Source organism: Nerophis ophidion, linkage group LG13 (genome assembly GCF_033978795.1).
Source record: "Nerophis ophidion isolate RoL-2023_Sa linkage group LG13, RoL_Noph_v1.0, whole genome shotgun sequence".
Taxonomy (NCBI): Eukaryota; Metazoa; Chordata; class Actinopteri; order Syngnathiformes; family Syngnathidae; genus Nerophis; species Nerophis ophidion.
This window is the reverse complement of record NC_084623.1, coordinates 46,575,443-46,588,876: the sequence shown is the minus strand read 5'-3', so window position 1 is coordinate 46,588,876 and position 13,434 is coordinate 46,575,443. Positions and strand designations below refer to the sequence as shown.

Sequence of the window (13,434 nt, the reverse complement as noted above, 5' to 3'; positions counted from 1 at the left end):
TACGCGAAAGGGTCCCCCAAATAAGCTAGAAGAAGCTTTTGACAGGGGGTCCAGAGGACAGTATATACGTGGAATGATGAAACATGGTAGCAAGCACAACAAAAAAAACAACAACGCTATATGATAAACACAAGATAATAGTACTAAAGCAAGCATACACATACATACATACATACATTCATTCAACCATACAAAACCCAACTGTAGTCTACCCCACATGAGGCATTAAAGATAGGTGGTTAATAGGTAAGTTTTCAGTTTCTTTTTGAAGTTGGAGAATGGATACAGCATCTTGAGGCTCTCATTAAGCTGGTTCCAAATCTTTGGTCCCCTGCATACAACACTTCGAGCGGTACAAGCCAGTAAACAATGTTTACCTTCTAGCACAAGGGTGTCAAACTCTGGCCCGCGGGCGGCCCTTGAGGCAATATCAAATTAACATTACAGCTGGCCCGCCGTTATTACACAGCAGCAGTGCCGCTGTAACACCGCAATTTCTCACACTTGCCAATCCTCCCGAAGTTCAATGCCCCTCCCGAAAATCTCCCGGGGCAAGCATTCTCCCGATTTCCACCCGGACAACAATATCGAGGGCGTGCCTTAAAGGCACTGCCTTTAGCATTCTCTACAACCTGTCGTCACGTCCGCATTTCCTCCATACAAACAGCGTGCAGGCACACTCGCATAATATATGCAGCTATTACACACACACAAGTGAATGCAAGGCATACTAGGTGAACAACCAAACTGGTCACACTGAGGTTGGCCGTATAAACAACTTTAACACTGTTACAAATATGCGCCACACTGTGAACTCACACCAAACGAGAATGACAAACACATTTCGGGAGAACATCTGCACTGTAACATAACATAAACACAACAGAACAAATACCCAGAATCTCTTGCAGCACTAACTCTTTCAGGACGCTACAATATATTTTGACATTTACCTCAGACGGCTGCAAATGGAAAAGAGGCATTAAATTTGTATTTAAATTTTATTTGATATGCCATTGATATTTTTTAATTATTATTATTATTATTATTATTTGAAACTCGATTTTGCATGTCACTATAAAAGTTACTGTATATAAGCCTTGCTTGTTCAATGTTCAATGCAAAACTTGTTTGGGTCCCTATTAAAAGGTTAATTTGTTCAACCTTGGTCCGTGGCTTTGTTCAGTTTTAAATTTCGGCATACTCTGTATTTGAGTTTGACACCCCTGTTATAGCAGATCTAAGTTACGAGTGTTGTGGGCATGCTGTGGATGTCAGACAAGAACACGTTTTTTTTTGTTTTTTTTAATGGATTCAATTTGCAATATACGGCAAGTACAATGTAGCTAATAATGCAGCTACCCTACTGTAAATTCCAGCGCACAGGTATTATAGAAGAAATAAATATTTTTACATATTATAGCCACATACGTCAAAAAATCGTAGATATATACCGGTACATAAGATTTAAGCGTCATCTTTTGGACGAGTTTGCTCACTGCAAGTAGTGCAGTGGCTGCATTGCCCTTCTTTTTTAGAGGGTTTTTTTTTTTAAACCTAACAGAAGTACAGTTGCTGTTCAGTCTTCTAGCCGTCCATAGAGTTCTACTTGTATGGATTCTTAATCACTCCAAGTAATGTTTGTCAATTTTACAGTATAGCTGAAACAATTATACTTACCAAACTGTCCCATGTGTGATATTTGTTGGAGTTTGGGTATGCATATTTGTACGTGCTATGGTAATGTAATGAATAATGCATTGTTAGCATCAGTGACTATGCTAACACGTTTATGAGTGTCTTTGTTAGTATTATTAACTTACAATGGCATTCTTTTTGTATTGTTTCAGTTTTGTAAATTCACCAAAATTGCTTAGCTGATTGGAGGGCTATCTTCTGCAGGTCCATGACGATGACGTCAGTTTTGTTTAATCAGTCGTTTTACTGCCGTGTTACAGAGACCGTTTGGAAACAATTAAGGTATGTAAATAAAAAAATTTTTAAAAATGCTGCTGCGTAAACAACTAATTTCCCAAAATATCTATCTGCGGCTTATAGTCCGGTGCAGCTAATATATGGAAATATATTATTTTCTTCTAAAATTTAGTGGGTGTGCAAAAGGTGGAATAGAGCAACTTGCATTTGCTCTATTGTGAGCTGACATTTACAAGTTAGAATGCGCACAAAAGGAAAAACGTGTGTTCTTGACTCACAAAAGGATTGTGAATGATGGGCAAAATTCCAAAAAATTGCAGTTTCCCTTTAATGGCAGGCAAGGCAAAGATCTTAAAAACACAATAAACAGGCGGTGAAACCAACAGATTTAGGCGGCTTTAGAACAAAACAGATCAGATGAGATTATCTCATGCCAAGTCAAAAGCAGGTTCATTGATTCCTGCCCTGTCTGCCATAGCTCAACAGTCAAAAACCAACAAGGACGCCAACACCAGGGATAGCCACAAACAGCGTAATTAATGATTAAAAGCAGTCATAAAACATAGATCAATGTACGGTCGTAAAGGCTGTTCCTTTATTTTTTTTTAATACAAACTTGCAGAGGACGTGACGTGAGAGCCTGAGAGTGACCTAGTGACCATGCATGGCTTGGAACACATAAAGCCACGCATGCGTCATTCCCACATTGTAGTCCACGCTGCCGCTGTCTTGCATTGCAGAACGCGTGCGTGCGTGCGTGTGTGTGTGTGTGTGTGTGCGGAGTAGGTTCGGTGGTGGTGGTGGGGTCAACCGCATGAAAATGGACCACATGCAGGCTTGGTCATGTAGCTGCTGTTCACATTCACTTAGTAATGTCTATAATTGGAGCAGCACTATCACAGCAGTTTGGCCGCCTTGGTTCATTTGACCTACTTAACCCCCCCTTCCTGTGCCTGGGTCTGTGGGACAGGGTAAGAGGGGGGGGTTCACCGGGATCAACAGCACAACAGTAACCTGGCATGCTCATCAGATGTGAACTCCATCACAACGACATGTCCGATCGTCATTTGTTTGTCCTTTTGATAATGCAGGAGTGACTTGGCATGGAGTCTAGTATAGTGAGGGTGGGAAGTCATACACACAAACACACACACACATTCTTGTATTTCATTCCCTCTTGAGACCTACGAAAAATGCCTCCCTCTTTAGGACCACCCTTTCCAGATGTATAGAGATACTGATATACAAAATTAATAATATATACAAAAATATGTAAATCAAAAAAAAGGTATGCTTTTAGTTTTTTAGTTTGCCGTTAGCAAGCTGCTACGATGTGAAAATGTAAAAGAACTCCAATCCCAAAACCTCCGGTGTCATCTGGGACAAAGGAGCCTCTGGATAACAGACAAGATAGGAAGCAAGAGTTGATGTCAGATACAGGACACAATGGGAAGGAAGACTTGATGCTACACTAAATAGCTGAACTGAGGGATGACATAGTTAAAGCAAGATTACATCAAGATTACATCACAAAGCAGACCTGAGAAGTTAGAAGGGAAATATAGAAAGTCTGAAAACTCAGAATAATTTCAGGAATTGCGTCAAGAGACGAAAGAAATATTGCAATGAAACAAGACAACATCAGTCTGGGGAATATCATGGATCAGGATAAATTAATGAATATCATTGTGACTGGGTACCGAACTGAACCAAGATCCTACGCGAAAGCTCGGAATAATGGAGAACCAGAACATATGAATGTCACCTCAATTAGAAAAATCTCTCCTTTTTGGGACCACCCTAATTTTGATAGATTTCAGCACCATTCTATATTAGATGCAATGGTTTTCCTTATTGGGACCATGATTTCGGTCCTAACTTGTTTACCGGTCCTCATATGGAAGGTACTTTCCTTGTTGAATGTCTCAAGAAGGGTAAAAATACAAGAACCTTCACGCGCACGCGCACGCACGCGCACACACACGCACACACGCACACACGCACACACACACACACCCACACACCCACACACCCACACACCCACACACACACACACACACACACACACACACGGATTCTTGTATTTCTTACCTTCTTGAGACCTCTGAAAAATGCCTACCTCTTTAGGATCACTCCTTCTAGATATAAAAAGATTTGTATTTACAACACTAATAATATATACAAACAAAGTAAATGTACAAAAGGTAAGCTTTTAATTTTTTAGTTTACCGCTAGCGAGCTGCTATGATGTCAAAATCTAAAAGAACAACTCAAATCCCAAAACCTCCGGTGTCATCTGGCACAAAGGAGCCTCTGGATAACAGACAAGATAGGAAGCAAGACTTGACGTCAGATACAGGACACGATGGGAAGGAAGACTTGATGCTACACTAAATAGCTGAACTGAGAGATGACATAGCTCAAGCAAGATTACATCACGATGCAGACCTGAGAAGTTTGAAGGGAAATATAGAAAGTCTGCAAACTCAGAATAATTTCTGGAAATGCGTCAAGAGATGAAGATTCTCCAAGAGGAAAATATTGCAATGAAACAACACAACATCAGTCTGGGGAATATCATGGATGAAATGGATCAGGTTAATAAGTTCACAGATTTCACCACCAGGGGTGCAAATGAGACATTCTCTATTAGATGCAATGGTTTTCCGTATAGGCACCATGATTTATGTCCTAACTTTTTCACCGCTCTTCATATGGAAGGTACTTTTCCTTGTAAGATGTCTCAAGAAGGCACGCACGCACTTTTGTATTTGTTACCTTCTTGAGACCTTCATTAGACCTCCAAAAAAATACCGAAAGATTTGTATTTACAACATTAATACATACATACATACTATGGAAATATAAAAACGCTTGCTGTGAAAAACTAGTTGAAATTTCACAAGAAAAAGGTCACAATTTCACAAGTAAAACTTTGAATTTTTGGCATTTTTATAATAACAGTCATAACTTTACTCAACGCAAGTCAAAACTTTACAAGAAAAACTGAACATTTGTGCAATATGATGATGTAAATTGGGATTTTACTCAACAGTCCAAAATTTTACAAGAAAAGCTTAAAATGTTGGTAATTTCATGAAAAAAGTTGTAATTTTACTCGACAAAAGTCACAACTTTAAAATGTTGGCAAAAGTATAGTAATATTTGGAATTTTACGAAAAAAATGTTACTATATTATAGAAACAAAAGAATTGGCAATTTTGTGATAAAATCCAGAATTCTATGACAAATGCCCCTATTTTGCATTAAAAAGTAATCATTTTACATCGAAAAGTAATTATTTTACGAGAAAATATTGCAATATTACAGAAACCGAAAGTATATGTGAAATTGTTCCCAACTTTATAAGAAAAGTCAACACGTGAGAAAATTAAATTTATTTAAAAAAAAAAAAGTTTTAATTTTTATTTGTAATTCGTTTTTAATCTTAATTATTTACTTCAAGTTATTACAGTATGTCCCTATATACATACTTATTTGTTTATTAATTTTGGCCCAAGGGGGCGGATGTTTTACACACACTTATTACATATGTTGGCCAGAGGGGGAGCACTTCAGATTTTTACACACACACGTCATTTCATATGTTGACAGTCAATTTTTTAGGACCACCATCATTTTGATCGAGTTCACCACCAACGGGGCGAATGAGACATTTTCTATTAGATGCTATGGTTTTCCTTTTTGGGACCATGATTTCGGTCCTAACTTGTTCACCAGTCCTCATATGGAAGGTACTTTTCCTTGTTGATGTCCCAAGAAGGGTAGAAATACAAGAACACACACACACACACACACACACACACACACACACACACAATTATTTGGAATAAGGACCAAGTTTTTGATCATCACTTGTGGGGACCACCCTTTCTACAGGTTGTGGAGGCATAAAAAAATGTATTTAAATTTAAATAATTTTGCATAATTCACACAAATGTGTACGTGACTACTGAGGACCATTAAAAAAATAAAAAATAAAAAAGTTCAAATTAAATATGACATGATCCTCAGAACAGAGCACTACAGCTGTCCTCTTATAGCCGGCCTGGGAAATTATTTTGACTCGGGGGCCACAATTAGAGAAAAAAAATGTGTCTGGGGGCTGGTATATCTATTTTTAGGAACACTTATAAAAAAACTCACAATAAAGTCAGATTAAATGCTGAAAACGTTATACAATAATGCCTAATTGAATGCTAAAAAAACAGACCCCCTTAAAATACATAATGGAATTTTAAATTTTTCTATGAACGATAAAACACTGAATATCGACAAAGTATGAAAGTTACACCCCCTTCTAATCGACATATTTTACAATCAAGTAAAACGCAACAAAAATGCAACACACTGTGAAATAGGAATGCGAAGGGTACAAAATAAACCCACCTACAATCTGATATATCTGATATATCACTAAGCTTTAGAATTTTGTTGTGAAAATCTCCTTCCAAATCTGTGGAAATGCTTCCCGCCCACACTGCTTGGTGCCTCGTCTGAGCTGCTGTGACGTACAAGACCATAGTAACTAATTAGATTATCATAGTAACTGGTATATCATCCATAAGAGCAGATTCCATCCATTGAAATACTTTGTATAGTTCAAGACTTACGGTCATTAGAAAACATCACTGCACATCATAATGGCAGCTACACCTTCCATCTTAAAGATCTAAAAAAAATATTTGGGAATGTCCGGCGGGCCAGATTAAAAAGCTTAGCGGGCTGCATGTGGCCACCGGGCCTTAATTTGCCCATGCCTGTCTTATGGGAAGTTTCACCACTTAAATGTTAAAGCAAATCCTGCGTCTTCTGTGACATTACTGAAAACTGCTATTTAACAGAATTAAGGTGTCTGCAACTCCAACTACCATAAATAGAAGGATATAGAATGGATCTGACTATCATTTAAAAAAGGTTTCCCTTTAGGACAGTGGTTCTCAACCTTTTTTCATTGATGTACCCCTTGTGAACATTTTTTTAATTCAAGTACCCCCTAATCAGAGCAAAGCATTTTTGGTTGAAAAAAAGAGATAAAGAAGTAAAATACAGCACTATGTCATCAGTTTCTGATTTCTTAAATTGTATAACACTGCAAAATATTGCCCATTTGTAGTGGTCTTTCTTGAACTATTTGGAAAAAAATATATAAAAATAACTACAAATTTGTTGAAAAATAAACAAGTGATTCAATTATAAATGAAGATTTCTACACATAGAAGTAATCATCAACTTAAAGTGCCCTCTTTGGGGATTGTAATAGAGATCCATCTGGATTCAAAAACTTAATTCTAAACATTTCTTCAGAAAAAAATAAATCTTTAACATCAATATTTATGGAACATGTCCACAAAAAATGTAGCTGTCAACACTGAATATTGCATTGTAGCATTTGTTTTCACAGTTTATGAACTTACATTCATATTTTGTCAAAGTAGTATTCAATAAATATATTCATAAAGGATTTTTGAATTGTTGCTATTTTTAGAATATTTTAAAAAAAAATCTCACGTACCCCTTGGCATACCTTCAAGTACCCCCAGGGGTATGCGTACCCCCATTTGAGAACCATAGCTTTAGAGGCCTACTGAAACCCACTACTACCGACCACGCAGTCTGATAGTTTATATATCAATGATGAAATCTTAACATTGCAACACATGCCAATACGGCCTTTTTAGTTTACTAAATTGCAATTTTAAATTTCCCACGAGGTGTCATGTTGAAAACGTCGCGGAATGGCGTTTGACGTCACCGCTTGTAGCGGACATTATTTTCCAGCCCGATCCAAGCTATAAGTAGTCTGCTTTATTCGCATAATTACACAGTATTCTGCACATCTGTGTTGCTGAATCTTTTGCAATTTGTTCAACTAATAATGGAGAAGTCAAAGTAGAAAGATGGAGGTGGGAAGCTTTTAGCCTTTAGCCACAAAAACACAGCTGGTGTTTCCTTGTTTAAAATTCCCAAAGATGAAGCTTTACTACGGATCAGAGCGGTCAAGCGTACATGGATCCCGACTAAATGTCAACCGGCAGTTTTCGGTGAGAAAATTGTGGTAATAGGAAGCCTCTTACCGGAGACAACAGCGGAGCTTCCATCCTGCTTCAGCTGCCGTGACTTCACACAGAGACTCTGGCGTCAACACACCCGTGGCCACACCCCTCCGATTTTCAGGTACTATTTAATCTCACTAAAACACTAGCAACACAATAGGCAGATAAGGGATTTTCCAGAATTATCCTCGTAAATGTGTCTAATAACATCTGAATCGCTCCCACTGCAATCGCCTTTTTTTTTTCTTTTTCTAGTCCTTCACTCTAAATTTCCTCATCCACGAATCTTTCATCCTCGCTCAAATTAATGGGGAAATTGTCGCTTTCTCGGTCCGAATAGCTCTTGCTGCTGGTGGCTATGATTGTAAACAGTGTGAGGATGTGAGGAGCCCTACAACCCGTGACGTCACCCGCACATCGTCTGCTACTTCCGGTAAAGGCAAGGCTTTTTTACTAGCGACCAAAAGTTGCGAACTTTATCGTCGATGTTTTCTACTAAATCCTTTCAGCAAAAATACGGCAATATCGCGAAATTATCAAGTATGACACATGGAATGGACCTGCTATCCCAGTTTAAATAATAACATCTAATTTCAGTAGGCCTTTAAGTCTGTAGATCTCTTGATTTTAAGATATTATTTATTTCTTCATACTTTTTTGTTTATTTCATGCCCTTTTTGTGAAAGAAAACTTTGTTTCACACAAAAAATGCAATATTATCCCCCCAAAAATATTTGAAAGTGAAATTGTTCCAGTGAAGTAATTGGAGCCTTCAGGAGGTCAATAACAGTCCGCATTGCAGCTTTGTGTTGTTAGTGTCAACATTGCAACTTTTTCTTGTTACATGTCACTGTTTACTCTTTTATTACACTTTTTTATGTTTTAAATTTTTATTATAGTATTTTTTAGCTGGGGGCCAATAATGGCCCTCGGGCCGGACTTTGGACACACCTGGTGTAAACAGAGCAATGTCCCCATTAAAGGCCTACTGAAACCCACTACTACCGACCACGCAGTCTGATAGTTTTTATATCAATGATGAAATATTTTTTGCAACACATGCCAATACGGCCGGTTTAGTTTACTAAACTACAATTTCAAATTTCGCTGAGTTTCTTGTTGAAAACGTCGCGGAATGATGACGCGTATTATGACGCGTGCGCGTGACGTTATTGGTTGGTGGGGACATTTTAGCTCAGCTCCACTTAACGGCTAAAAGTCGTCTCTTTTCGTCGCATAATTACACAGTAATTTGGACATATGTGTTGCTGAATCTTTTGCAATTTGTTCAATATATAATGGAGACTATAAAGAAGAATGCTGTTGGTAGAAAGCGGTGGATTGCAGCTGCCTTTAGCACCGAGACACAGCCGGAGCTGCCTTTAGCACCGAGACACAGCCGGTGTTTGTTTATTGTGAAGCTTTAACACAAAGCGGTCAAGCGAACATGTTTCTCTATGTCCACCAGCAAGTTTTTGGATGGGAAAATTATGATATTAAGGCATTCCTTACCGGAGACTTCAGCGGATTATGGGACCTGCAGCAGCTGTCAAAAAAGCAGCTGTGATCTTGGCTCCTCTCAGAGACTCTAGCGTTCACCACAGCCATCCGACTTTCAGGTATGACTTTAAGAATCTCACTAAAATACTATTAACACAATAAGCAGATAAAGGATTTTCCAGAATTATCCTAGTAAATGTGTCTAATTACATCTGAAACGCTACCACTGCCGCCCGCCCCCCTTAGCCGTCGCTTATTTTTTTTTTTTGTGCTTCACTCTAACTTGCCTCATCCACAAATCTTTCATTCTCGCTCAAATTAATGGGGAAATTGTCGCTTTCTCGGTCCGAATAGCTCTAGCTACTGCTGGCTAAACAATGTGAGGATGTGAGGAGCCCTACAACCAGTGACGTCACGTGCAAATCGTCTGCTACTTTCGGTAAAGGCAAGGCTTTTTTATTAGCGACCAAAAGTTGCGAACTTTATCGTCGATGTTTTCTACTAAATACTTTCAGCAAAAATATGGCAATATCACAAAATGATCAAGTATCACACATAGAATGGACCTGCTATCCCCGTTTAAATAAGAAAATCTCATTTCAGTCGGCCTTAAGGGGACCTGTTTTTTTGTCCCCATACCGTCAGAGGTCCCCTAAAAGGTGACTGTGTAAACAGAGCAATGTCCCCATTAAGAATGCATTGCCAGAAAACACACACACACAAACACAAACACACACGCACACACAAAGCTCTTGTCTTGTATCCAGCTGGTAGGCTAAACAGCACAATTATCTCAATTCAAAAGGCCACTGACCTACATCTCAACAGCCCTTTTGTTGTGACGACTCATTGCTATCTGCTGATCACACACATTGACAGTGAACGCACCACGGGCATGTTTAGTAAGGAATGTGTCAAAAAAAGGAGGGGAATAATCTTCATATATGTTTTCCCTGTCACGTCAAGCACGTGTGTTTACCCTGCGTGATTCTCAGCCCCATTTGCCGATGAAGGAAATGTGTGCATGGGTTCGCTACACACCTGTCCTCTCTCAAAGTTTTCCTTCTCCAGCTCCAGGCTGTTGGCCCCTCCGGTGCGTCGAATCACTTTGGGGATGGCGTTGGGTACTTGCTGCATGGAGCTTTTCACGCGGTCCATCGTCTCGGGCTAGCCGTGAGGGGGGAGGAAATGTCAGTTAAAAGACTGTAGTGTTTTGTTTTTTTTAAAAGAAACATAAAGGCTGCATTACGCCGAGTTGGACTCGCGGTCCCGTTCAGCGGACAATTTAGCCTCTGTAAATACCATCCCAGTCAATGACAGCAGCAGTAATCGGGGCAAAACCGTGGCATGCAACTTCCGGGTTTGTTTTTTCAAAATAAAACGTGCCAACCTCTACTGAGTTTATATGCGTACTTCCAATAGCCGCTACCGCGTTAGAAAGCATGTAAAGTGCCCCATAAAGAAAGTCATGATAACATACAAATATGACATCGTCCGTTTTCGCCGTTTAAATTTCATATATCTTTACTTGGTAAGTAAGAACCGTCAAATCGGAAGTACTTTACGCACCTAACCGCTGAGTACTTAGCAAATCCCACCACATGCTTATTTTATGTCGCCCGCGGCAACGCTTCTCACAAACTCTTCGACGGTAAACCGTCGTACATTTAATAAGATCTGTAGTCAAAGCCAAGAAAGAGGTAACCATTAAGTCAATCGATTTCATTTGTTTCCCACTAGAAACGGGCAGGAACTCCTCCCAGTTTTAGCAGCCACTGGCGAGAAGAGGCCCTTTCCCGCCCACACGAGATAGTCCATTTGTTTGATGTGCTCATTCTCTTCCTTTAAAATCACATCATCATTTATCATTTTGCAACCGCTGCCCTTTTGCCAGGGCAAGGGTTGAGCACCAATAATACCGAAGGAGATTCATTTTTTTTGAGGCGATGGTTAAGTTTATTTTGAGCATGCGAAAGAACAACACGGGCCGTCTGCCTCACAATACGAAGGTCCTGCAGTCCTGGGTTCAAATCCAGGCTCGGGATCTTTCTGTGTGGAGTTTGCATGTTCTCCCCGTGAATGCGTGGGTTCCCTCCGGGTACTCCGGCTTCCTCCCACTTCCAAAGACATGCACCTGGGGATAGGTTGATTGGCAACACTAAAATGGTCCCTAGTGTGTGAATTTTAGTGTGAATGTTGTCTGTCTGTGTTTGCCCTGCGATGAGGTGGCGACTTGTCCAGGGTGTACCCCGCCTTCCGCCCGATTGTAGCTGAGATAGGCGCCAGCGCCCCCCGCGGCCCCAAAAGGGAATAAGCGGTAGAAAATGGATGGATGGATGGAAAGAACAACACTTGCACATGTGTGAAAAGGAGTGTGTAGAAGCTAGAGATGCGCGGTTTGCGGTCTCATCTTATCCGCGGGTCGGGCGGTTGACATGACAAAAAAATAGATTTTAATTAGATTCAGGCGGGTGGTGGTTGAACCATCCGGATATGTTTGATATACATGGTTCTGGGATCGGTATTCTTTGCCAGTCAAAAAAACCATTTAGATAGATAGATAGATAGTACTTTATTGATTCCTTCAGGTGAGTTCCTTCAGGAAAATTAAAATTCCAGCAGCAGTGTACAGAGTTGAGATCAATTTAAAAAAGAGTAAAAAGTAAATAATGGGGGTTTAAAAGGAAACAAAATAGAGAAATATTACAAAAAGAATAAAAACAATGGGAATAACAATATAACAGTAAAATAAGAATATAACAAGACAAAGTAGGCAGTAGTGACCATGTTATGAAAAAGTATTGCACCGTTAATGTTTTGAATCCCCTGTCATCCTAGTACCGCCCGGCCCCCGTCCCAGAGAGGAGTTGTACAGTCTAATGGCGTGTGGGACAAAGGAGTTCTTGAGTCTATTAGTCCTGCACTTGGGATGAAGCAGTCTAGCACTGAACAGGCTCCTCTGGCTACTGATAACGCTATGCAGAGGGTGACTGGCATCATCCAGGATGCTCACTAGTTTGTCCACAGTCCTCTTCTCTGCCACCGTCACCAGTGAGTCCAGTTTCATTCCGATTGTAGAACCGGCCCGCCTGATCAGTTTCTCAAGTCTGGAGCTGTCCTTCTTAGATGTACTGCCCCCCCCCCCCACCCCCCCTCCCCCGCCCCCACCCCCCCCCCAAAGCACACTACCATGTAGAACAGAACACTGGCAACCACAGACTGGTAGTACATCCACAGGAGTTTTCTACAAATGTTGAAGCAGTGCAGTCTCCTGAGGAAGTACAGCCTGCTCTGTCCTTTCTTGTACTGGTGGTCCGTGTTAACAGTCCAGTCCAGCTTATTGTCCACCCAAACCCCGAGGTACTTGAATGAGTCCACGGTCTGTACCTCAACTCCCTCGATCACAATAGGTTGTGACCGTGGACTCGACCTCCCAAAGTCAACGACCAGCTCCTTGGTCTTTGACGGATTGAGCTGCAAGAGATTCGTGTGGCACCAGACAACAAAGTCCCTCACCAGATTCCGAAACTCCTCATCTCTGCCGTCCCTGATGCACCCGACGATGGCTGTGTCATCCGCGTACTTCTCGATGTGACAATTTGACATTTAAGACCCGTAGACATTAGGAGTCGCTATTATTCTGTTGAATGGCTGCCGGCTGTCACCCAGATAATAAGTAATAGGGCGTGCTATAAAGTCATTGGCTTTGTCGCCTATTACAACATGAACAATCTGTCAGTCCAGCATCATGTTGCGTGTTGCTTCCGCGGCAACATGCACACGACTGCTTGGTATACTGGGTGACACAAAGTACAAAAACGGTTGTGATACAAACAATTTTAACACTCTTAGTAATATGGGCCACGCTGTGAAGCCACACCAATTAAGAACGACAAACACATTTCGGGAGAACATCCTCACA

General features: G+C 40.4%; 1 protein-coding gene across 1 annotated transcript in view; it reads right to left on the bottom strand.

Annotated features, from left to right (window-relative positions):
• The window catches only part of hip1 (huntingtin interacting protein 1), a 114,471-nt gene extending 103,605 nt beyond the window's left edge, over positions 1-10,866 (bottom strand). Inside the window, exon 1 of the mRNA XM_061919079.1 lies at positions 10,554-10,866. Within this exon, the coding sequence (XP_061775063.1) occupies positions 10,554-10,670 (117 nt within the window). The 5' untranslated portion in view covers positions 10,671-10,866. The remainder of the gene's footprint in view (positions 1-10,553) is intronic.
• Positions 10,867-13,434: the final 2,568 nt, after the last annotated feature.